Raw genomic sequence first — 26,879 nt, 5'->3', positions numbered from 1 at the left:
GCAGGATCTTTGACCACATGGGGCAGCTATATTGTGTGTTGCAGTGATGATCAATCTGTATATTACTCTTTTATTAGATAAGATAGAGGCCTGGTGCACAGGTGGGGGCCAGCTGGTTTGCCCTGAAAGGTGTCCCGGATCAGGGTGGGGGTTCCCTTGGGGTGTGGGGCGGCCTGAGCGAGGGGCCTGTGGTGGTTTGCAGGCCGTCCACGCCCCCTGGCAATCCAAGCAGAGGCCCTGGAATCTGGGATTTATTTTCCTTCTACAATTGAAACTTTGTAGCCTGGAGCTGAGCCAAGCCTGCTGTTCCCTCCGGGGTGGAAGCCATTTCTGTGGCAGTTAGTTCACCTTCTATAACTGAAACTTTGTAGCCTTAAGCGGGTGAGCCCGGCCAGGGTGTGCGGAAAGCTTTGCTTCCCCTGTTGCCGCCGGCAACCCTGGCCTGCTCTCTCAAGCTCCATTCTGCCACCATTTGTTTGAATTTGTTTACCTTCTATAATTGAAACTTTGTAGCTTGAGTGGAGGCTTAGGCCTGCAATGACTATGGAAAGCTTGGCTTGCTCTGTTACCTGTGAAACCTTGCTCTCTGTGGCTGTAGCCATCTTGGTTTGGGTTAATTTGCATACTTGCCCTGATTGGCTGGTGGGCGTGGCTTGGCTGGTGGGTGTGGCTTATGTAGCGGAGTGATGGTTAATTTGCATATTACCATTTTATTAGAGAGGATTAGAGTCCTGGTGCATGAATTTGTGCACGGGTGGGGTCCCTTGGCCTGGCTGGCCATCGGGGCCTATTGGGGCTGCGGGAGGTTGGCCAGCCTTGGGAGGTTGGCTGTGGGAGCACACTGACCACCAGGGGCGGCTCCTGCATTGAGCATCTGCCCCCTGGTGGTCAGTGCACATCATAGCAACTGGTTGTTTGGTCGACCGGTTGGACGGTCGACCAGTCACTTAGGCTTTTATATATATAGATATATTTCAGAGAGGAAGGGAGGGATAGAGAGAGATAGAAACATCAATGATGAAAGTTGATCGGCTGCCACCTGCACACCCCCTACTGGGGATCAAGCCCACAACCTGGGCATGTGCCCTGACTGGGAATCGAACCATGACCTTCTGGTTCATAGGTCAACACTCAACCACTGAGCCAAGCAACTGGGCGAGGGTTGGTATTTAGCAAAGGAATGAGTTCTAACACTCAAGCAATGGAAAATATCCATTTAATCCATTATTTTCCCTGACTTCATTGTCAGCAGAGTTGCTACTTCAGAAAATATGGCGAGTATCAAATATACAGGAAAACATTTCTTTGATTTCCTTAGTAGGGAGCAAAGATGTAAAAGGCAGACATCATGTGACATGTTGAGTCTATACCATTTCTGGTCTAAACTCTCCAAATTGTCTACACTGAGCAGATAAATAGAATAGTCCAAGTTCTTGCTTTATTTGATGCCATGCTGACATAATCATCTACATTAAAAATGTTTTGACACTGAGAGTATTGACATACAGTGTCAAAATAGATGATCAGGTAGCCCTGACTGATATAGAGGCTTTTAGTATCTTCTTGTTCAGCAGTCAATAAAAGGTGTGTTTACCTCTGGAATAGAACAACCTTAACAAGCTCAAAGAAGAGAAGCTTTCTCTCAATTGATGCTACCAATGACACCAGTTGTCTATTACTTCAGTTATTTTTTTCTACTTTGATTTGAGAAGAGCTAGTAAGTTCAGAAATTCACAAAACAAATAAATTAATCTTCCCCGTGTTTGAAGTATATGAACTACAAATATAGACTCACAATGTCTGGAAAGGCCTCAAAGAATAGATGATATCATGAGATGCCCATGACAAGAGACTTCAAGCTTTGAATCATTCCGGACAATCCTAGAATTTGACAACTTTTCAACACGCAATCACCTTGCCCTAGTCCAAGCCATAGTTACCTCTCACCTGGACAATTGTACTAGCCTACTAACTGATTCCCCCTCCTTCCCCTCCCAGCCCCCCATAATCCAGTCTTTTCCCTGAAACTGAGTCACACTTTTAAAACTACCTGTGTCACTCCAATCAAAGCCCTCCAAAGCCTTGTTCAATGCCTATAGGACTCTGCATGATATGGACCCCTGCTCTTTGATCTCATCTTTTACCACTCTTATCTTACCTGAACTGTTTCAGCCATACTCACCTCTTATATGAATGATTTACCCTCAGTTCCTTTGCCTGAAATGTTCCTCATACAAGTAACTGCATAGATGGCTCCCTTTGTTTCTTTAGATATATGCTCCAATGCTATCTTATCAGGCAGGCCTTCCATATTTCCTTATATAAAAATAGCACATCCCCCATTGTTCCCTATTCCCTTGCCCTGATTCAAGATTCTCCATAGCACTATAACACTTACCACCATCTGACATATGTTTGTTGCCTATGTTACCTCTCTAGAGAAAGGACTTTGTCTATTTTGTTTGCTTTTGAATCTCCAGTGCCTAGCATAGCTCTTGGAACATGGCAATTATCCCATAAATGTGGGGAAGGGGTTGCTATATGATTCCATTTACATAAAGTTTCAGACAAGCAATTTCATTCATGAATTCAGGGATAGTGATTGTGCTTTGAGGGGGTAAAAGTAGTGATGTAAAGCGTTACTAGGATGTTGCTAATGCTCTTCTATTTATTGAGCTGGGTAGTGGTTACAGGAATGTATTCATTTGGGATAATTCATAAAGTATACCATAAATGTTTAATGAACATATATTAATAATTTCATTTATACAACATAATGATCACCACATAAGTCTAGTTAACATTCATCACCATTCATAGTCACATATTTTTTTGTAATGAAAACTTTTCACATTTACTTTCTAAGCAACTTTCAAATATAAAGTACAGTATTACTAAATATAGTCATCATGCTCTACATTACATTCCTGGGACTTATTTATTTTATACTTGGAGGTTTGTAACTTTTGACCACCTTCACCCATCTCCTCTATCCTCCAACCCCCACCTCTGGCAATAACCAATCTCCAATCTGTTCTCTGTATCTATGAGTTCACTTGACAACACCAGAAATAGAGTAACTGATTCCACATATAATGAAGCTCATATGATATTTGTCTTTCTCTGTCTGACTTATTTCACCAGCATAATGTCCTCAAGGTCCATCCATGTTGTCACACATAAATGGTTTTTTGAATGAGTGAAATTAATAGAATTTCAGACCTGGAAAGATTATTTAACCCATTCCTCCCCATTTTATAGATGGGGACAGTGAGGCTCACAGAGGAGATGTGATTTATTCAGACTCAATAAACTGACTCTTATAGTAGAGCCAAGATGCATAACTTCTGATTTTCAATTGAGTGCTACTTCCACTACATTAAAATTAAATTATCTGTCTTTAAAGCCACTCAGAGTGAGTTCTGTAGTCACCTGTTCTGGAGTCTAGCACCATGAACTATCTTCCAAGGACTATAACCTAACTCCTTCATCTTAAAAGACTATAACCTAAGTAATTTTCTCTACTTCAGCTCTTGGTGAACAGAAAAGACATTATAAAGATATACAAACCTTTCAGTCATATATTTGTTATTTTAAGGAGCTGCTATTTACTTTAAACAAAACCCAAGGCAAGTTTTCTCATTTCCATGGTACTCCAAAAGACTTACAAACCCCATGAAGCAAGCCTCTCATTAGATGGCAGGGATCTGGAGACCCAAGGAAGGAAGGCCACAAGAGTATCTAAATGACAATCCCTTTGACTCCAGGTTAGTGCAGTTGAGGTAGGAGAGATTAAAATGTGTCCTCTAAAAATATATCTGTGTCTAAAAGCCAAACATATTTAACCAATAGCCCTTGGCCTTGGATCTGAAACATTTATTTGTGATATAGATATGGTCACAATTCGCAGCTTTTACTAACCAAATAGCCTTCCCTTGGACTACTAAGGGTGTACACAGTGATTGGCCCTGGTTCGGCCTTGGTGTCATTACTTTACAGCCGTCCCTGTTGAGACTGCCATGATTAGCAGGTTTCCATTTGTAAACCAGGAAGCAGGACAAAGTGGGCTTGCAATATTCTGCTGTCAGTGCTAAGCTTTTTTGGGAGTAATAGCTTATCTGATCAGAATAGAAAATGTTCTCTGGATCCTAGAACTTACTTGGGAGAAAATGCCATGAATCTTATTTGGGAGAAGTAACTTAAATGAGTAAGATTCTCTTTAAATAGAAATAATTCTTTGGTCATTTATCCCACTTTTTCATTTAAACTACTGAGAAGGAAGCCTGAATTCATACATTCAACTAAATTATTCAACTGGTAATATCATTTCTATCCCCCTTGGTCTTCAAGATTGGAGAACAAAACCCAGTAGCCAGACTGAACACTAATCTTGCACTCTCAATCCTTAACTCCTTCTTTGGAACCAGGCTAAAATATTTCCTGAAAGACCCTTCAGCCCAGCATCCATAAGCTGATCATATGAATGATCAGATAAACCACCTTGTACCTAGAGGAATTAACTATAAAATAGGAAAGTATGCTTTTCCTTCTTTCTCCTCCTCCTCCTCCTTCTTATTCTTATTCTTATTCATTTTTTGACAGGATCAATTGTCTTTATTAGAGAAAACTAGTATGAAAAAGGACTTAAGAGTTAGAATTGTTGCCTTTCTTCTTGTCAAAAATGGGTACAACATTAATTAAGCAATGATACTACACCTGTCCCTTGACACAGTCCATAACTGTCTACTCCTCCTCTCTTTATCCCCCTTTTTCCTCCTTATTGGCCACTCTGGGAATCTGACTTCTCACTTTCCCAGCAAAGGCCAAGGTACCATGGACTCTACCTCCAAACAGATGGCCAGCTACTTCCAGCATGGTCAAGGCCTCAACCTGACCCTAGCCAAGGGAAGTCTCATCCTCCCAAGACGTATCTTCCAGGAGCACCACTTGATCTTCTGGGGCAATGCCCTCAATGAGCCTTGATCTGGGCCACTGTCTAATGGCCAGACATCTTGAGGGTATGTAGCTCCTGGGCATGGACAAAGAGAGGTTGGCTATTGAACTAACTGTGGCCATGGCTGCCACTACCACAAAGATGGAGCCAAAAAATAAGAAGGAGTAAATTCTCGCCGAAACCGGTTTGGCTCAATGGATAGAGCGTCGGCCTGCAAACTGAAAGGTCCCAGGTTCGATTCCGGTCAAGGGCATGTACCTTGGTTGTGGGCACATCCCCAGTGGGGGGTGTGCAGGAGGAAAAAAAATTCTCATTGCCTGCTGCATGCCACATTACTATTCAGCAAATAATTTTTAATAAAGAGTTCCATACTAGAGAGAGTAGTCTGAAGGTGCTGAGTAGTGTTAGTGTTTGATTGGGAAGAATAAAATGTGGCTACCCAATTTCAAAACAATAATCTCAGCAGTGGAAAGAAATGAAATGGCATATCACCACAGGAAATGTTTGAACAGAGGCAGAATGGCTATTGGGCATGAGTGTTTACAAAGGAGTTAAACATCTATTATGAGGTTGGACTATGTCATCTCCAAAGTCTCTTTCAACCTTGCAATTTTATAATATGTATATCAGCTGAGGCACATGATATCATGGACAAAATGTGAGAATGGAGTCCTCATATTGACTCCATCTCTCAACTGTTATGTAGCCTTAGGCAAACTACTCAACCTCTATATAGCTTAACCTCTTACCATTTGAAAGCAGAGGAATAATACTAAATAACCTCACAGGAATGGTGTGAGAAAATGAACAATGTTTTGAAATTATTCTAGAATTACTTTACAAACCCACATTAAATAGGTACCATGTCAGACACCTAATTGGTTTACTAGAGAGGCAAGAATACAAAGCTCTAGTATTTAATAAAACCACAGGGGAGTTCACTAATAACTCCACAGGCAATTGTGTCATTGATACATTTCTAGAATAAAACCCCTGGAGTTCTGGTGGATATCTGTTTGGATGTGGTCCACTTAATCATAGAATCATCAGGATTAGATGAAACATAGTAGCAATCTAGCCCATTCTCCTGTCACTGCAATCAATCCAAGAGGTATTAACCTCTAGCCTCTGAAAAAGTTAAACACCACAATGTTAATTTGATGGAACCTTGGCAGGGTTTGAAAGAAGTCCCACAGCAATTCTGTGCTAGTGTCAGTTGCCCTGAATTCTCAAATGTATGTCTGGGGCTTCCACAGAATCTCAAGTTTACAAATTAATGGTATTATAAGACCACAGGTGCAGAAGAATTTGCTGGAAGCTAAGCCTCCTTCTTGCATACCTAATCACCTTAGCTGATCTTTTCTGACAATAGACAAACAATCCTATGCATCTATGGAGTCTTCCAAGATATGGGTTTGTTTCCTCCCCAACTAGAAATTGGGGGTGGAATAATCAAATATCTGTGGGCCTCAAACACTACCACTCTTGCGACTTTTCATCAATCTGAGATTCTTATCCCCTATTCATTGAATTTAAAGAAGAAAATTAAGCGGTAGTGTATTTCAGTGGGAACACCAGTCCCTTCTCCTCCTTTCTATTAGCCCTGCCTTGCATTCCTGAAAAGGTACTGCAGAGTGAAAGACTTCATTGAAACTCGTGTCCGGTTACATTTGTCTTCCAGAGAGGGTGGAATGTTTTGCAAGTGATTGAAAGGTCATCCTTACATTTAAAATGCACCTGCCTTTTCAAATTTCAGATTTGGGGCATGTTTGACTTCAGGGAAATAAGAACAAGGCACCGCATGTTTTCCTAATTCAGTAGTGATCAACAGTTAGCTTACCTTTCTCTGGGGAGACAGCAGCCCACACCCTTAGCCTGGGAGCATACTAGAAAAAGACAAGCAAAAGACAGAAACAGTAGGGTTAAAGGCCCAAAGTAGCTCTTCCTTCTCCAATCTCCAGCCAGAAGCAACCAAGCTCCTGCTTCTTTCCTTTAATAGTTAGTCTGTTCTGACAAGAACAAAAGACATTCTGCTTGAGAAGCACTATTGACAATGCAGCTGCCAGTTCAAAACAATACAATTAGAAGTAATGTCAGAGAGAGGAAGAAATTATAGTGGGGGGGGCACTTTTTTGAGTTTGTCCTTTCAAAATGCAATAGAGTGAAAATATATGAGTAAATGCAGAACATTATACACACATCAATGTGTCAAAGATTTTTGCTTGTCAAAGATTGTGTTTAAAAAGAATTTGCTTACCACTGACGATGTCAATATGATAGGCATCGGTTCAATCACAAAATGGCTTACACTACTTTTCCTGTCAACCAAAAGTTGCATGTATTTATTAAATGTGACCCATTTATATAATCCTGGCTGTTGTGTTCAGAAAAATCAATTGATGATCATGATGTGTGCTGTCACGGCCACAGAGACATTTAAATCCTGTTTTCTGCTAAAGAAAAATTCTTAAAATGAGTCCTCCTGACATGTCTGTGCTAGGTGAACTTAAGCTTCTTGGCATTGTCCAGACTCAAGCTTCTTTTCTAAAAGGCTTCTCCTTCCTAGCCAAACTCTACTTCAGAGTGAAGGACTACTTGTTACATGAGTGTTTTTCAGAGAAGCCACTCAGAAATCCCAGGTGGGGAGCTCAGCAGGGAGAGCCTAAATATATAATTTTCCCAGGGTGCTTCCAGCAATACAAATTAATAAAACATGTTTCCTGCCACATGTCAACAAAAATTCACTAAAAAGTATTGGAGGGAAAAAAGAGAGACTTTCTTCAAGCAAACAGTTTACAAACTGGGATGATGCAGCCTCAGGTAAAAATAGAACAGTGCCCTGCAGAGACAAAGGAGAGGCCATCTTTAATGGAGGAAGTTTCTGCCCAGGTTCCCATCATGCAAATGAGGACTTCAAGTCTGATCAGCATGGACTGGTTGATGATAATTACAATCTGTGCAGTTCTAATTGGTCAGGGTGTATCACAGTCTATTGCTTAAGTGGTAGTATGGTGATGAGGGGACAAGGAAATTCCCTGCAGTAGTTGATTCAGAAAGCATAAACAGACAGGAGGTTGAAAGTTCAGTCTATGATTCTCCCAAGAATGCAGAGTACGTGAAAGGCCTCTGTCAGCAAAGAGCCATTAGACTCTAGTTTTGAATTTAAGCCCAGTTAATCGCAGGTGTTATAGGCACCTCTCACTAACACCAGAGAGATGTTATGGGACAGCCCCCCGAATCAATAGGAGAAAGTTGTCCCCAACCTCAATCCTTGTCTTCTCATATAAATAAATTTATACAAGAGACCTTGAGTGCATTGCAAAAAGCCAATTTATTAAAGCAATTAAAGTATGCTCCTTTACTGAAAAAGCAAAGCAAGCAAGCAAACTTATACATCTGGCTTATGAAGTGCAGATGGGCTCTCAGCTAATCTGAAGAGCAAGTTGGGTGTGGGACCGAGGTGTTATATACCCTCCTGTCTATAGGCTTCAAAATTCCTTTGCTGAATATTTTGGTACAGATTAATTCTCAAGTTTCCTTTTTTTACTTTGTTGTGGCCTTCCCAGAAATCATGAGAAGTACCTGGCAACTTTATCTTGCCATGCCTTGAGACTGCTAGCTTCTCTGCTTAGGGAGTAAAACTGCCCCTTTCCCCTTTCCCCTTTCCCCTTTCCTTCTCCCTTTCTGCATTCTCAACCAAAGGACTTGTATGCATGCATATAAACCTAACCAATGGACACAGACACCAGGGGGTGAGGGCATGAGTGGGGGGCAAAGGGGGGATAAGCACACATATGTAATACCTTAATCAATAAAGGGGGAAAATAAGTGTTAAACAGAGTTGAAAATTTTGGATTTTGGAACTCATAGGATTAAAAAGATAGATAGTAAAAAAAAAAAAAAAGAATCACCTGTTAAAATTTACCTTTACATTCTGAGAACCAACTGAGCCTAATTTTTATCATCTAAGCTCTTCTAGACCTAAACTGGGACTCCCAATAATACCTACCAATTTTCGTTGTATGGCAATGAACATACTTTTCAATTGTATGGCTGCAAACTACTAAAAACAAATTAAGGGGTCTCAACTCCTCTTTTTGCATGAAAGACCCTCTTTATTTATTCTGATTTTGTTTTGCTGGCAAATGTGTTTCTATCAAAATCTTTGTCCATTAGAGAAATTAGAAAATAATAAATGTTTATTTGTATTGAATCCTATCATATAGTTCATATCTATCTGGTTATCCTGGCCCTTACATGGTCTTGTACCCTTGTTGATCCCCACAGTTTCTGCACCTGGATTTTCAGCCCTGATCAGAAACCTTTATAATGCTACCTGAACTCATACTAGTCACACGATGAGCAGTGACACAAAATACTCTAAATCAGCTTGATAGCATCTTCTTTCCAGTAAAACAATATACAAGAGAAATTTAATTTAAAAAATTACATGATGACATAAAAAAATAAACTAAGAACTATGGCTTTCCTAAAGAGCTATTTGTACCAAGCACCACCATAGAACTATCTGCAAAGCAAACTACACTACACCAGCAGATCAGGGATCCATTATTCTATGCAGTGCTAGAGACACAATGAGCATAACTTTACTTCTGACATTTTCCCACATCCATAATAACCCACGCCTTCTGATTTACTGATTTTTTAACTTGTTGCATCTGAACACAAATGGCTTTGACATCAGCTCAGATGGTACACCAAATCTTAATTCTGAAGGTTCTGTTTTTATCTGAGTCTGGGAAACATTATTTCCCATCTGATGCCAATTTCTGCTCTACAGTAAGCTCCTTCATCGCTACTACTAGCTAGCTGATCTATAGGTAAGGCAGTGTGGGTGGCTAGTAACATGATGTGATTAGATGCAGGTGTTCTTCATTTCTGAGTAATACAGAAAAATGAAGTTTCCTTTCCAACAGTCACTTGAATTGCTGAAAAAATTGAGCATTGATTTTATCTGCTGTTAGGGTAGAAGAGGCCCAGCATGTGAAAATATTACAATTTCACTAAATCCAGGCACAAAATAGGAGATTTATTTTTAACATGGTACTGTGAGGGCAGTTCTATGAGGAAGTGACAATTGGATAGGTTAGCCTATAACCACACAGCATTGTGGGTATGAATGAATTAGCTCCTGATATGGGTCTGTCCATTGGAGGGTTTCATTTCAGAAGTCTGTGATGAACGTAGGATGCCTGCCTAAGGGTTCAGAAAAATTCCAGTTATCAGATTGTTTCCAGTGATGAGGTTAATGGAAATAAATGTATCATTTGGGCCACTTAAGAACAATAACCTTGTAAAAGCTCTTGTCAGTCCTGAGAGTGGGGAAAGTGGAGCATCATCTGTTCCTCTGTTGTGTCCTCTGGCAATGAAATTTAGCTGAAAATATGAAGAACTAACTCAAGCTCTCTGTTCACTGTATTGCCAGTGTTTTATATGATTAGCTTAGAGCCCAGCAACTCTGTCCTGTGCTCATTAATCCAAAAAGATTTTAGAATATAGTGCAAGCTTTATAACAGGAAGACCTAGGGTGATCCAGGAGCAAACTCATTAAAGCCTAAATGCAAAGCCCCAGGGAGATGGAGGCTATGTATTCTTTAGTGGCTATGACCCAAGTCATTGCGAATTTTAAAATTAAATCAAGTTGGTTCATCCATCAGGTTTCTTTAGAAGCAGAATTGTAGATAACATGGACCAAATGTAATTTCTTGGTGTATTGATTTCCTTCCCTTTTCTCCACCCCCCACCATACATTTTGAGAAAAATGCCTTTTCCAGTTTCCCTGAAAGTATTAACTCTGACAACCTATGGTGTCAGCCATGTATTATTTTCTCATAGACTTAGCTCCTGTCTTTAGAAAAATTAAGAGACCCTATCTGATAAGAAATCAAGAATGGTTTTGTGGGCTCCCAAATCTTGAGTAATGCTACATAATATTTATCTGGGTTTAAGGAAGAATATTAGTTGATGATGTTAATTATTACCCAATAAAACCTGTAGCACATAATTATGATATGTATGAATATTAAATGTTATGATTGTAGATTTATTTATTGATATAATAAATCAAAATTTTGGTCTTTTACTAGTTGGGAGTGAGGCAGCATACTGGCTAACAGTACAAGCTTTGGAGCCAAACTGCCTGGGTTCAAGTTCTGTCCACTCTACTTCCTAGACATGAGACTTTGGGCAAGGCACTTAGTTTTTCTATGGGTGAGTTTCCTCAGATATAAAGTGGGGATAATTACTATGTTTATACCATAGAAACAAAGGGAAGACTAAATGAGATACTTTAGCATGGTGCCTGGCATATGGAAAGTTCTCTATAACTAGTAGCTATTAATGTTATTTTTATCCTTGTTATAAAGGGTAATAATGTTAGCCATTGTTAGATACACTATTGATTTTTATATATCAATTTTGACTTTTTAAAAACACTGGGTATGTATTGTGACATTATCCCCAAATAAGTTTTGTCCATTTTGTTCTTCCCATATAAATTATGTACACTTTTTTTAAAGCAGAATTTTTAATGGGAAGCCCAAGACCGTGCAGTATAATTTAGGAGTTCAAAGAGAAAGCAAAACTTGATAAGAAAATAATAAAATTGATTTTTCCACCTGACCTCAATCTGAACACAAATGGCTATTAAAGGATAATTTTTTAAATGGTTAAATCATGATCTATATGCAAATTCAAGTGAATACATGTCAAAAATTTTGTTTAACTCATTAATTAGTGAGAGAATGAGGAGGCCAGGGGTCTACAACCTATGGCCTAAAAGCCAAATCCAGCCTGTCACATGCTTTTGTAAGTAAAATTTGATTAAGTAAAGCCATACCCATTCATTTACATATTACCTATCGCTATTTCCCTGCTACAATGGCAGAATTGTACTGTCCACAAATCGTAATATATTTACTATCTTATTTTTCAAATATACTTTTACTGATTTCAGAGAGGAAAGATGAGGGAGAGAGGGATAGAAACATCAATGATGAGAGAGAATCATTGATTGGCTGCCTACTGCATGACCAACACTGGAGACTGAACCCACAACCTAGGCATATGCCCTAATGGGGAAACCAGTGGTGACCTCCTGGTTTATAGGTCAATGCTCAACCACTGAGCCAGGCCAGCCAGGCTACCAACTTACTTTTTATAATGAAAAGTTTGCTGGCCCCTGATATAGGCCATCAGGAATGCTGAAAATTTTACAAATAGATGCACTAGGCAATACTTGCATTCTACCAGACAAGAAATATTTGCATTACAATTAAGAAAGCTATAAAATAACTCAAAGATTATCAAAGGCACAGATAATCCAGAAAATATACCAGGCCTGAGCTATTAGGCCCATACATGAACAGAAATTCAGACTAGAGATCCAGGGAGAATCTTGTTTTACAAACTAGGGCTAAGGTGGGCAAGAAGCTTGGATTCAAAAACTAACAGAACATGGAGAGTGCCCTAATGCAAATCCCCAATGATTGGAATATGGAATGAAGGAGGCTGAGGCTGGCCACTTGAGTGCTTCCTACTTCAAGCCTCAGTTGCTTTGTAAATTGGGACAGGACTGAGTCCGTGGGGTAGATCAGCAAACCCAACTATGGGGAGGCTGGGGCAGGCAGAGGTTGATCCCATCCATTCTCTTGGTTTCAACTATTATAGGCTAAAGACTCTCACATCTACATTTTCAGTCCTGAAATTTTCTTCAAGACTCATGTTAGAGTTATACAATTTCCTATTACTGTCCCAATATGTAGGTGAAACTCAATGTGTCCAAAATTGAACCTTTAAAAATCCTAGACTTGCTCTTCCTCCTATATTCACTATCTGTTGGTGACACCACAATCAACCAGACATGCAGTCGAGAAACCTGACCTCCTTGATTTACTTCTCCCTCCAATACTACCTGACACATCCAATGAATGTTTTAAACCTATTACTTCTATCTCTAGAATTACTGTTTAAGATCTCACCATCTCTTCATCTACACTAGTAATATATTTTAACTAGTCCCATCCTTCTGAAACTCATCTAATGGTGTGCTGGAGCTGGCTTACACTAGCTGATGAGAACTGGTTGTATTTATCTCTTCCAAATTCTATGTTCCATGATGTTATATTGGTAACTTGAAATTGACCATAGTGGAAATATTTACACCACAGAAATTGCCAAACACTATAAATCAAGATGTGTGTGTGTGTGTGTGTGTGTGTGTGTGTGTGTGTGTGTGTGTGTGGAAAGCTGCTTATTAAAAATTAGAAGCACATTTACCACTGCCAATTCACCACACTTTAGACAAATTGATCTTTTTAAAACACTTGTTTAACTATGAACCTCTTCTGATTGAAATTCTTCAGCGGTTCACTATGGCAAAAAATAACATTAAGTTCCTTAGCATGGCAAACAAAGCCTTTTATCATTTGGCTCCTGCCTAGATGTCCAGCTTCCTCTCCCGTTCTTTTATTAGACTCATAACTCATATGCTAGCTCAAAGGTCACAAACTGGTTCACTCAAGCCTAAATTCCCTCATATATGTATTTTGTTGAGCCTGCACACTGTCTCTAACTTTTTTGAGGCAACATTTAAATCTTTAAAAAAATTCTGCCCCCAAATCCATATTTCTGACTTATCTTGAAAAATGGCAACACTGGGCCTTCATTTGTGCTTATAACAAGAAACTGAGCAGCAGATGCCCCTCTTGAGAAGGTATATGCTCTACAATTCACCAGTTCTATAATTTACTCATCAAAATTATGCATGTGCCCCCAAACCTAGTCTTCATTTCTTTTATCTACTTACTTTTTGGCCCCTGATGTCAACTATATTATAAAGTCCTGATTATTAACAGAAATCTCTGACCCTCACTATAAAGTCTCTCTTTCTTTACCAGTGTTTCTTCATGATAGTCCATGGTCCCTGCACAGTCTAGGAAGGGAAAAGCAGCAGGATGAATAGAGGTAGAAGAAAAGGGTACAAGAGTCTCCATTTTGAAGCAATAAAATTGTGAAAATTACAGGCAGGGACTGTTCTAAATTTTTGTGATATCAGGGTGTTCCCTATAGAGCCGGTCTGCTAATCCTCATTAGAGTCTTGGAATGTCTACCTTCTCAGCTGGACATGGGAAGGAAAGACCCAAGGACACTATCTCACACTGACTCAAATTGTAGGAGCCAGGTTTGAAAAGGAGAGCCAATTTCTTAATTTGATATTTGGATACTTAATTCCCTTTGGGGGAGTGCCTGCTGTATGTCTAGTAGTGTGCTGGACACTATGGGGGAAAACACAAGCAGACTAAGACAGTTCTGCCAACAAAGAGCTCACAACCCTAATGAAGAAGCAAAAAAGATATATGTAAAATAATTAGATAACAACAAGATATTGGATGTAACTTAGTGCCCACAGCATTTGGGTGGTCTATAAGGGGTGGGATCAAGTTAAGACAAGGAGCTATTGAAGGAGCCAGGGCTTACAATGACCCTTTGCTGGCAGAGAAATGAGGTAGACCATTCCACACAGGGATCCCACAAGGATATACACACAGAAAGCAATGACTGAATTAGGTGTGGTGACCTGTGAATGATAAGGCTGCCTGAAGGAGAAAAGCAGTCTGGATAGGAAGACATGGTTGGTCATTGTGGACCAGTTTTCTTTTGAAAAGTTTTCATCTTTGGTGTCATATGCACAGAAAGCTGAAAGGAGAATCAAAGACTCCTTGTTAAGTACTAAGTCAAAGACAATGGAATCAGATGGTTCCAAAAAGCATTTCATATTCTAGGCATAGACAGCAACCTTTCAGCTTTATGACACAAGTGGGGCTAAGCCCGTGGTCGGCAAACTGCGTCTCGCGAGCCACATGCAGCTCTTTGGCCCCTTGAGTGTGGCTCTTCCACAAAATACCATGGCCTGGGCGAGTCTATTTTGAAGAAGTGACGTTAGAAGAAGTTTAAGTTTAAAAAATTTGGCTCTCAAAAGAAATTACAATCGTTGTACTGTTGATATTTGGCTCTGTTGACTAATGAGTTTGCCGACCACTGGGCTAAGCAATATTCACAAGTACTACTGTGTCTTGGACAAGCCTGGCAGCATTGATATAGAAAGAAGGAAAGAAAAAAATAAAAGAGTAGGGAAAAACAGAAAGAACAAGGAAGTGGAGAGAAAGGACAGGAAGAACACCGTGGTAGGAAGCAGACACATACCTCCAATCTAACCCAGGGAATCCTGTGCTACAAACTATTTTTCTCCACCTCCCACTTCCTGCCTCTAGATCTTGACAGAGATTGAGGAATGCCCCTCCCCACTGAGAACTGGCAGGTTCCCAGATGTAAGCTTCCTTCCTCCTGGGCCAATTGTGATACATTGTTCACTTAGCATCTCTCCCAACTCGAGGCTTTATGCTGGTTGTGGTATTTATGTTCATTACGAGGCCCACTCAGACCCACTTCTTCCTTAGCCTGTAGGTTTATGTTAACTTCTGAGATTATTACGTCCTGTGTCCAATTTATTTTATGAGCCAGTTGTTCACTTCCTGCTGTCTCATTTGTAGCTGCTCTCTAAAAATGTTTAACAATGTTTACTTGCTGCTCAATCCAAGCTATTGATGACCAATGTGCAGCCAGCTCTCAACTATTTGAGGCTGATGCAACCACCCCCTAAAGGAAACAGATTTCTTGTGCATTCCTCCCCCTCTTTCTCTTCCACCTTTTTCCTATTCCCTCTTTTCTGGCCACTTCCCTGTTTGGGGATCTTTCATCCAAGGTGGAAAGGAGGCAAAGATGATGAAAAACTGCAACTCATCCTTTTGTCAGTTCTCCAGCAATTCTGGGTTTTTAAAAAATTTAAGAGTAAAAAGAAACTATATCATCATACCTAATAAAATGGTAATATGCAAATTACCATCACTCCGCTACGCCCACGATTGGGCCAGCGGGAGACACAGGGGTCGGGACTCGGGGTGGCTGGGGTGGTGATTGGGCCGGCAGGAAGCTGAGCTCGCGTTGCCAGCGGCGACGCGAGCTCAGCATCTGCGCCATAGCTGTGCTGCAGCACAGACGGGCCTCTGGGGCAGCGAGCGGGCGTTTCGGAGGTTTGGAGGCAGCGCGGCTCCCGGGGGAGGAGTCTGGCGGCAGTTGGGCCGCAGGAGCACGCGGCGGTGTCCCGGTGTCCGCAGAGGACGCAAGTTTCCATGAAGGCAGAGGAGGCAGCGGCGACCCCAGCATTCCTGGGTGGGAGGCGAAGGCAAGACCCTGGCCTGGGCTCCGGCCTCAGGAGGACCATGCCCCCGCCCCGCCTTGCCCTAGGGGCCCAGGGACTTTGGAGCTGCCGGCCACACCGGGTCCGACTAGCGGACAGACAGCCTACACGTGCATGATTAAATCATGCACTGGGCCTCTAGTATTAAAATAATATTTGTCTATTCTGTGGAAATCTCAATTATCCATGTTCTCCCCCAGTTAAAATAAGTATTTGGAACTGTCTTTTTAAAGTGTATTGAGATCAATATTTCACTACTTTCTGGAATCCTACATATGCTTTGAATACTCAGCCCCACACCTCCATGAGGCCTCCTCTGATTATTCTGGTCCTCCTTATTATCTAGCTCTAGATCCTACTATACTGAGACTCTTTTGTGGGTCTAGTGATCTGCCTAAGTTTCACTATTAGACTGTGAACAAATTGAGTGCCAAAATACATTTAAAGTTGAAAAGTTGTTTCTTTATTGACCAGTTTCTGCACTCACCCAGAGATTCTCCTGAATACCCAAAAAACGCTATACCTTTTGCCTGTACCTGCTATTTACACCAAGCATCAGATAACAGACATAGCAATTTTATCAAAGGTCTTTTGCTAATGGTAGTCCCTCTCCTAAGCCTGGAGATCCTCATTTACTAGTATAGACTATTTCTTTCTGACAATAACAGATTATCTCTACCTAGTTGGGACCTGCAGAAAGTTGTAGGGAACATTGGCTTTAGTCTTTGGCCCCCTGAAGTTCCATCCTATCTTATAATAGACAAATATGCAAATTGACCATAACTCCGACACACCCACAAGCCACGCCCACCATCCAATCAGAGCGAGTATGCAAATTAACCCAAACCAAGATGGCTACAGCCACAGAGAGCAAGGTTTTCTAGGTAACAGAGGAACCCAAGCTTTCCGCCTGCCCTTGCCAGGCCTAAGCCTCCACTCAAGCTACAAAGTTTCAATTATAGAAGGTAAACAAATTCAAACAAATGGCAGCAGAATGGAGCTTGAGAGAGCAGGCCAGGGTTGCCACTGGCAACAGGGGAAGCAAAGCTTTCTGCACACCCTGGCCATGCCCACCTGCTTAAGGCAACAAAGTTTCAATTATAACCCCAACACAAATGGCTGCCTGCCTCGGAGGGAGCCCCAGGCTTGGCTCCGCTCCAGGCTACAAAGTTTCGATTGTAGAAGGAAAATAAATCCCAGATACCAGGGCCTCGCTTGGGTTGCCAGGGGGCGTGGCTGGCCTGCAAACCACCACAGGCCCCTCGCTCAGGCTGCCCCAGACCCCAAGGGAACCCCCACCTGATCCGGGATGCCCTTCAGGGCAAACCAGCTGGCCCCCACCCCTGTACCAGGCCTCTATCCTATCTAATAAAAGAGTAATATGTAGATTGATCATCACTGCAACACACAATATAGCTGCCCCCATGTGTTCAAAGATCCTGCCACCATGTGGACACAAGATGGCCACCACAAGATGGCCAGCAGGAGAGGGCAGTTGGGAGGCACCCAGCCTTCAAGGGAGGGCAGTTGAGAGGGACCAAGCCTGCAAGGGAGGGCAGTTGGAGGTGATCAACCCTGCAGGAGAGGGCAGTTAGGGGTGACCAGGCTGGCAGAGGAGGGAAGTTGGGGGCAAACAAGCTGGCAGCAGAGTGGTTAGGGGGTGATAGGCTGGCAGGCAGAAGCGGTTAGGGGCAATCAGGAAGGCAGGCAGGCAAGCAGTTGGGAGCCAGCAGTCCTGGATTGTGAGAGGGATGTCCGACTGCCCGTTTAGGCCCGATCCCGGTGGGCCCATATTGGAGAGGGTACAGGCTGGGCTGAGGGACAACCCCCCTCCGTGCACGAATTTCGTGCACCGGGCCTCTAGTATATATATATATATATATATATATATATATATATATATATATTAGAGGCCTGGTGTGCAGTGTACTGGTGGGGGTCCCTCAGCCTGGCCTGTGGGGATCAGGCTGAAACTGGCATTCCAGGCATTCCAACATCGCCGAAGGGGTCCCTGAGTGTGAGAGGGCACTCTGCAAAGTTGCTAGCTCCTGCATTGAGCATCTGCCCCCTGGTGTTCAGTGCACACATAGCTACCAGCTGGTCAGCCAGTTGGCTGGTCAGCTGGTTGCTTAGACTTTTATATATATAGATACAAAGTCAGTGTAATGATTTGAGGGTATCTTCTCTTTAGCTACCAGGGCTTGATTTAGTGGCATGGTCTTTAAAATTACTGGTTGTCATTAGCCTTTCAACGAATAACCAAAGAACACATATGCATAGCTCATGGACACAGAAAATAGTGTGGTGAAGGCCTGGGGTGGGGTGAGGGATTGCTGGAGGGGGGCAAAGGAGGGGAAAATGGAGGACATCTATAACACTGTCAACAATGAAAAAATATTCCTGCAATCTCTGTTGCTCCTTTGGAAATGAACACAAACTACCATGTACTCCTACTCACCAAGTTTGTGATCTACCAAACTAAGTTCCAGAAGGTCAGGAAAAATTATTGTCCTTTACTTCTCTATATCTCCATTGTGCCTTTAACAGAATTGGGCATATTGTGGTTCCATAATTTTAAGAGCGAAGGTCTAAAGACATATTGTCTGAGTTTGAATCTTGGCTCTGCTACTAAAAGTTGTGTCATCTTAGGTATGTTTTTAACCTCTATGTGCCTCAGCTTGTTTGAGGGAAATATTTACCTCAAAAAGTTGTTGTGGAAATTAAATTAGTAAACACATGTAAAGCATTTAGAACAGTGCCTGGCATACAATAAGCATTCCACAAATAGCCATTATGATAAGGAGGGGAATTGACAAAGGAATGTTAACTCCAATTCCTGAATCACTAATATTTGATAGACCCTGTGCTCCCTCTTTCTCCAATCCTAAATCCTGCTCACTTATGCTTTTTGTTTTATTTTACCTAGGTTCCTACTCTGATGATGGACACCCAGTTCTCTGAGTTCACACCAGACATCACTCCCATAATGCTGGCTGCCCACACCAACAACTATGAAATCATCAAATTGCTTGTCCAAAAACGGGTCACTATTCCACGGCCTCACCAGATCCGCTGCAACTGTGTGGAGTGTGTGTCCAGTTCAGAGGTAGATAGCCTGCGCCACTCCCGCTCCCGTCTGAACATCTATAAAGCTCTGGCAAGCCCCTCACTCATTGCCTTATCAAGCGAGGACCCTATCCTGACTGCTTTCCGCCTGGGCTGGGAGCTCAAGGAACTCAGCAAGGTAGAAAATGAGTTCAAGGCTGAGTATGAGGAGCTCTCCCAACAGTGTAAGCTCTTTGCCAAAGACCTGCTTGACCAAGCTCGGAGCTCCCGGGAATTGGAGATCATCCTCAACCATCGAGATGACCATAATGAAGAACTTGACCCTCAGAAGTACCATGACTTGGCCAAGCTGAAGGTAGCAATCAAATACCACCAGAAAGAGGTAAGCTGAGTCCTTCTCTGCTTTCAGGGAAGCTTAAGCCCTCCAGAGTCCAGAGTATGTAGAGCAGAGTTAGCATGTTTCTACCACTTAGCCCCTTAAGAAACAAATGGTTAGACAGTCTTAAAAAACAGACCCACTATCCAAGGCACATACAGCCTCTGCATATTTTCTTTTTGGCCAGATAAGAAAGGAAAAATACTGATCACCTAGCTCTTTGATGGGAAAGCACTTACCAGTTCAACAAATGATTATTTAGCTGTTCAGGATACAAAAACCAGATACTCAGTATTCATGAAGCTTACAAGCGTATGGTAGACATTAAGCAAATGATAACATTAGTGAATATATAATTACAAATCATTGTTAAGTGCTCTGAAGGAAAATTTCTATGAGAACACATAACAAAGGACCATGCCATATATACTGGGATGTGGAGGGCAGTGATTATGGATGGCTCACTGTCTGGATGTTGGTAATTGTTGGTAGAACTAAGTCCTTGGAAGCCCCTCAGCAAGAAGGCTGATACATGCATTTGAAAGATGGAGTGTGTAACGCTGTGGAAAGCAAGAGCAACATCTCCTTTGGTTTGACCTTCTAACTTTTAGGGTTTACCTCTTTGAGGGAGGTCAGTTCAAGCAGAACACAGAATGAAAGGCTTTATTTTCCACCTTGGTGGCATTTACAATCTAGCAGGTGCTGTTCTATGCCATCAAATCAAACAATTTGGGGGCAGCATGGTACACTAGAAAAGGCAGGGACTTTAGAGCCAAAACAACTGAGGATGCATTTCCAACTCATCAGATCTATGACCTGAAGAAACTCAAATCTCCAAGACATTATTTTTTAATTTATAAGATGAAGATGACCATAGTTCCTCCACTTCATAGGACTATTATAGGAAATATATTAGGAAGTGCTAATGTGGCACAGGAAGTACATTAATATCCATTTTCCTCTCTCTTCCAATGCTACCAGGAGGCAGATTCAAACAGGTTGAACCAAGAGGTGTTTACCATCTGAAGGGCAACAGGCAGTGCCACCCTTTCATGGGTCCACTGAACCCTGAGGCAAATCACATTGTATGCTCACTGGTCCTTTTACCTGAAACAAGAAAAAAAATACTATGCCTTTGAAATGAGGCAAAAATGAGTACCATGGACAACCTTGAAAAGGATATAAAAATGACAAAAGAGCAACATGAAGAGCAAAAGACTGCACTGGGGGAGATAATAAATGGATAGGCCCATCCAACTCTCCTTATCCTATTTATTTGCCACTAATCACTTTAAGTTATTTCACTAAGCCTGAAGTTACTTAACCTTACTTTTCTCTTCAAAAAATGGGGAAAATAACAGGAACACTTACCTCCCTGGAGAAATATAAAGTTCAAATAAAATAATGCATAATATACTTATGCACAATATTCAGCATACATTAGGCATTCAATAAATATTAGCTGCTACTATTATTCATTTTCATGTTGTATGGGCTGATTCTGTGTACTCAATTTGTAGGTAATAGATAATGACCCATCCCCTCCCTTACTCCTTACTCCTTCCCACAACCCTAATGTTGATTTATAGTATCAGTTGTGTTAGTCTGCTATAAGATCTGACTTTTCTTCACTTTGATATATTTGTATATTTCTATTAATGATATATATTATACTTTCACTAGAGGCCCAGTGCACGAAATTCATGCACTGGAGGGGAGAGGGTCCCTCAGCCAGGCCTGCACCCTCTCGCAGTCCAGGACCCCTCAGGGGATGTCTGCCTGCCAGCTTAGGCCCATTCCCTCTCACAGTCTGTAACTCCTCGCTCCTTACCATCCATCTGCTCACTGCTCCTTACCACTCAGCTCACTGCTCCTTAGTGCTGCCACAGAGGCAGGAGAGGCTCCTGCCACTGCCACTTCATTCGCCAGCTGTGAGTCCTATCTTTCTGTGTAGTTGTCTGTGGGCCAACTGCTCTCTTCCTTCTCACTTAGGGTGAGAAGCATGTAAGGGCAGAGTGCACTGTTGTGGAACACAGAGGGCTGCCCGGAGCTGAGGGGAGTGACCAGGCCCATGGGGTGAGAGGTGGACACAGAGGACGCTATCTCACCCAATTGTGGGGTGGGCTGACCGGCCTTCATCTGCCTGACCCCACCCAGGGAGGGACCGAGCAGGGTGTCTGCCTCTCCATTCTCCATCCTTCTATCTGTGACACCTATAACCCTTGCCAGGCCTCCCCCAAAGTGAGTTCAGCTCAATCCCTGAATGTAAAGGGCACAGGGGGGTGCCTCCACTCCAGTGCCCCCTGATTCCCAGTGACAGGACCTGGTCGACAGGACCTGATCTCAGGACGGTGGCCACAGCTGCAGAACATAGATCTGTTTCAGGAAAAGTTGGGAATGCAGACTTTCGTATGAGTCCCTATTCCAAAATGTGGCAATTTATTCACATTGTGGCAAAGACACCTTCAAGAGTAACATAAGTGGGTACAGTCAGAGCCAAACCAGGCAATTTCCTCATCCAATCTCTCTGAGGCGCGTGGGTAGAATCAAGTCTCAGCTCTTCACAGGACACTTCTGGGGTTTTTTTAAGCCTAAAAGACAGTAGTCTGTCTCCATTCTTGTTCTTTGGGATTTTTTCATCGTCGGATACAATATTCTAGTTGCACCCATGTGATGACCACAGTGCCCCTCAGAGGGAGGGAGCCAACAGATGGGGAGCAGGGAATTCTGAAAACCAAAGTGATGACAGAGATGCTAAGCCTTTCCTTCACGTGTCTGACACCCCTCTTCAGGCGGCCTGCAGGCCGGGCATCTGCTGGACCTTTACCCCTTGATGTCCTGGCAGGCTGCCTTGGGCCTTGCTAGGCAGTGTGCAGGGCTGCCTGGGCCTGGGGGGAGTCGCCCTCCCAGCCCCAGCCACTCCTGGTACAGCTCTTGCACATGGGGGCTGGTCTCCGGGAGCCACACCGGGATGGCAGTGTAGATGCCTTCCATCTGCCTCAGTCCTGTCTGCACGCCTGTCCTCCGCCCGGCCCTGGCCCCTGCCACTTAGGCATCCCCGGCGCAGGCCAGAACCTCCATGAAGTGGCAGGGGAACTTGCCCCTCTACAGTTTCAGAACCACTTCTGGATGTTTCAAAAGCCAAAGCAGCCTCAAAGCGTAGCAGAACCTCTCCATCCCTTTCAAGGGTGACCTCCTGAAAGTCTTTGTTCCTCAGGGTGCAGTAAGTGAGCACTCCCACATCTTCGTTAAACAGCTCCTTGGCCATGGCACACATGAAGATGTGTGCCAGGCACCCATTGGAGCTGGCACCCTCGTGGAGCCTCACTTCCTTCTCCTTCATGTCTCCAAACAGAGTGTCCACGGCGGCGTCATTCGAAGCGAGGTCACTTTGCTCCATTATCTGGACAATTTCACCTGAGGTTAACACAGTCAGCACCCTGGGAACTATGTAAAGCTGTGAGAACATCTTCTCAAAGGGCCTCCAATTTCTTGTCATAACACAGGGCCACAATGACGTGGAAATCTTGTCTGGGGACAGGTTCTGCTGTCGGGTGAAGTAATCCTTCGCCAGAGCCCATGATCTGCTGGCAAGACTTGGCCGTGCAGAGGTGGGGGTGATGGGGTGACCCAGCACACACTCTGCATATCGGTCCCAGCTGGGGCAGGTGTAGGTCAACATGGGTAGCCAAGGCTCTTCCTCACAGTGCTGGCAGTACCGACACACAAATTCCTTCTGACTTTCCAGGATGCTGAAGTCCACAGCTATCTTCATGTCAAAGAAAGTGCACCCCAAGGCTTTAGAGAAAGCCACAGAGTGTTCTGGATGCATCGGTGACACTGAGGCTGAATTTAGCAGCAAAATAAGGCAGAGATTAAGAACACACAGACACTGCCAGCACCTTGTGCTGTGAGGTATCACATTTCTTATTAAGGTTCAGAACACGGAAGATGTCCTTGGTGTTCTGTTGAGAAATTTGGACTCCTTCCTCTGTGGTCACACAACTGTCACACGCCAGGCAGTTACTCAGAAATATCTTGCCAGCTTATGGAATTCTCCCTTCTCTCTGTTCTCCTGAGCCAGACTCCAGACGTTGACTGTGGCATTCTCTTGGTCATCAGTTTTTATTTTTTTACTACATTCTTTCCGTGTGCAGTGATCACACTTCATCTGGAGCAGGGCGGGTGGGAGCTGGCTTGAGTGACCTGGAGGAAGCATGGGGAAAGCAGTCAGTCACCGCTGGTCACCCCTGGCACTGCTGGCAGTATCCTTTCTTCCTTGTGGAACGTCTAGGGAGGGGAAGCAGCCACAGTGCCCAAAGCCAAGTTTTAGGAGGCCGGCAGCGCTGTTGGGGTTGTGCCGGTGGCACTGGTCCATTGGTGCCTGGCCTGTCCTCTGGAGATTGTACCTGCAGGGCTACTAAGGAAGCCAGTCCCCAGTTCCACCCTGCCTCCACCACCGATTAATTGGCTGGGAGGAGGGACCAAGAGGTCTGCCTTCCAACTGCTCGCCAGCCATGCCACTCACTCTGGTTCCCTGTTAGCCATCCCTTGATCAATGGGAGCCTGTGGGCAGGGGGAGGGACCAAGCGGTCTGCCTGCTCACCAGTCGCTGCTGCCACGGACTCATTGGAGCCTGAGGGACCCAGTTCCCCCATTAGCCATCCCCTGATCAATGGAGCCTGAGGGTCGGGGGATGGACTGGTGGTCCGTTCGGTCGTTAGGGACCCTGGGTTTTTATATATTAGGATTGTGTTTTTCACTTTGTGAGAAAAAAATCACAGGTATTTTTAGAACACAAATTGCTTTCAGGTAACAAAATGGTTAATGCGAATACAACTGTAAAAAAATAGATATTGCATAATATAACTCAAGTTTGCATTCCTTATCTCACTGGGTAGCAGATAAAGTTCATAATTTAGGCTCCCATCCCCCTGAAAATTGACAAAGCATTTATTTTCAAACAATTTCACTACAACATTTCATCAATTTTGTATTAATAGATTATCTCCCAACTATTTTATCACTTGACCCCTTCTGCTCATATAATCTTATTTGCCAATTTTAGTTACTTTTCCATTTGGAAATCACTGTGATGAGTTCCTCACTCTCATGGGGATCTGCTTGGCATAGGACCATGGACTCACACTTGGGTTCTACATTCACTGCCTTCCAACCGTCATTTTCCCCTCATGCTTTAATCCTTTACTTTCCTGAAACTTTGTTCCCTGCATCTCTTATTTCAAATTTATCTTATTATTGTTATTACAGAATATCTCTATGTTACTATATGTTCATACAATATTTTTCTCAGCTATCATTATACCAACCTGGATGTGAGAAGGAATTATATTTCTTTTTGCTCACTTAATTAAGCACAAGAGATTCCAAAACTGTTTTCAGGGTCCATTTGCTATGTACATTCAAATGGAGGAAAAGGTAATTTGTTTTATTGTGGTAAAATATGCATAACATAGAATTTATCATTTTAACCATGTTTAAGTTTACAGTTCAATGGCATTAAGTGTATTCATGTTGTTGGGCAACCATCACAACTAGGGGTTATTTTTTTGAAGATGCACAAGTTTTTGGGTGTCCACTTTTCTTTCAAATGTGAACCCATACAATTAGAACTTTGTATTTTACAGATTACCTTATTTTTAGTCCACAACACTTGCAAAGTATTACCTTTTAACTACTCAAATTTATGGATATTCAGCAGTAATACAAAAGCAATCCAAATAGCACTGTATGGAAAAATCAACAATTTTAAGCCTGGTGGTACTCACTCATCATTGTGAATCAAATCAATGAGAACTCTAATTTAATAGACTGAACTGTTTCAGAGCACATCAAACTCCAACTCAAATACAGCAAGAAGAGTGAGTGACTCTCAACTCCAAAGTCAATACATTCATGGGAAATAATATACTTTCACAATAACCCCAAAATGGCCCAAAGTTTAATCCCATGGCCAGGGACTTCAGAATTATTTCAGGCTTTATATGTTTAGCTCCAAATTTTCCAATGGAGTTAAATATATAAACAATGGCTACAGATCAATTTTAGTTTAATTTATCTTCAATCTAAGACACACTTGGGCAAACTTGAAAATTCAGATATACCTTAAGGTTTGCACTTCAAATACACTTCTTCCATAAAGCAAAACATGATTTAGACTCACCAAAATCTGTGAATCTCTTCTAAATTGTGACTTCACATCCACTAAAGAATTCTATAATACTTCCCAATCTCTAAAATAGTTTTTTTAAATATCTGTGGTTCCACGGAGTCTCAATTGGGTGTATAATTAACTCATGAACAAGGTAGAGGTTAGGGGCATTAACACCCCACCCCCCCACACACACACACACAGTTGAAAATCCACCTATAGGAGAAGCCTGAGGAGACAAAATGGCGGTGGAATAGATGGATGTGTCCTGAGCCTTGTCCCTGAGCAAATAGAGTGAGCGGCTGAAATGAGTGGAATTCAATCATATCCTCTCTAATAAAATAGTAATATGCAAATTAACCATCACTCCGCTACATAAGCCACGCCCACCAGCCAATCAGGGCGAGTATGCAAATTGACCCCAATCCAAGATGGCTACAGCCACAGAGAGCAAGGTTTCCCAGGTAACAGAGCAAGCCAAGCTTTCCATAGCCGTTGCAGGCCTAAGCCTCCACTCAAGCTACAAAGTTTCAATTATAAAAGGTAAACAAATTCAAAGAAATGGTGGCAGAATGGAGCTTGAGAGAGCAGGCCAGGGTTGCCGGCGGCAACAGGGGAAGCAAAGCTTTCCGCACACCCTGGCTGGGCCCACCAGCTTAAGGCAACAAAGTTTCAATTGTAGAAGGTGAATTAACTGCCACAGAAATGGCTGCCGCCCCAGGCTACAAAGTTTCAATTGTAGAAGGAAAATAAATTCCAGATACCAGGGCCTCCCCTTGGGTTGCCAGGAGGCGTGGCCAGCCTGCAAACCACCACAGGCCCCTCGCTCAGGCCACCCCACACCTCAAGGGAACCTCCACCCTTATCTGTGACACCCTTCAGGGCATACCAGCTGGCCCCCACCCGTGCACCAGGCCTCTATCCTATCTAATAAAAGAGTAATATACAGATTGATCATCACTGCAACACACAATATAGCTGCCCCCATGTGGTCAAAGATCCTGCCCCCATGTGGACACAAGATGGCCACTAC

At 42.8% G+C, this 26,879-nt stretch overlaps 1 protein-coding gene across 1 annotated transcript in view; it reads left to right on the top strand.

Moving 5' to 3' along the window:
• Positions 1 to 26,879, top strand: part of TRPC5 (transient receptor potential cation channel subfamily C member 5) — a gene marked incomplete at both ends in the record, with an annotated part of 206,036 nt that overhangs the window by 17,182 nt on the left and 161,975 nt on the right. Inside the window, one exon of the mRNA XM_079765692.1 lies at positions 19,159 to 19,680. Within this exon, the coding sequence (XP_079621818.1) occupies positions 19,159 to 19,680 (522 nt within the window). The remainder of the gene's footprint in view (positions 1 to 19,158; positions 19,681 to 26,879) is intronic.

This window comes from Cnephaeus nilssonii, assembly GCF_951640355.1.
Source record: "Cnephaeus nilssonii genome assembly, chromosome: X".
Taxonomy (NCBI): domain Eukaryota; kingdom Metazoa; phylum Chordata; class Mammalia; order Chiroptera; family Vespertilionidae; genus Cnephaeus; species Cnephaeus nilssonii.
This window is presented reverse-complemented; position numbering and strand designations above follow the sequence as displayed.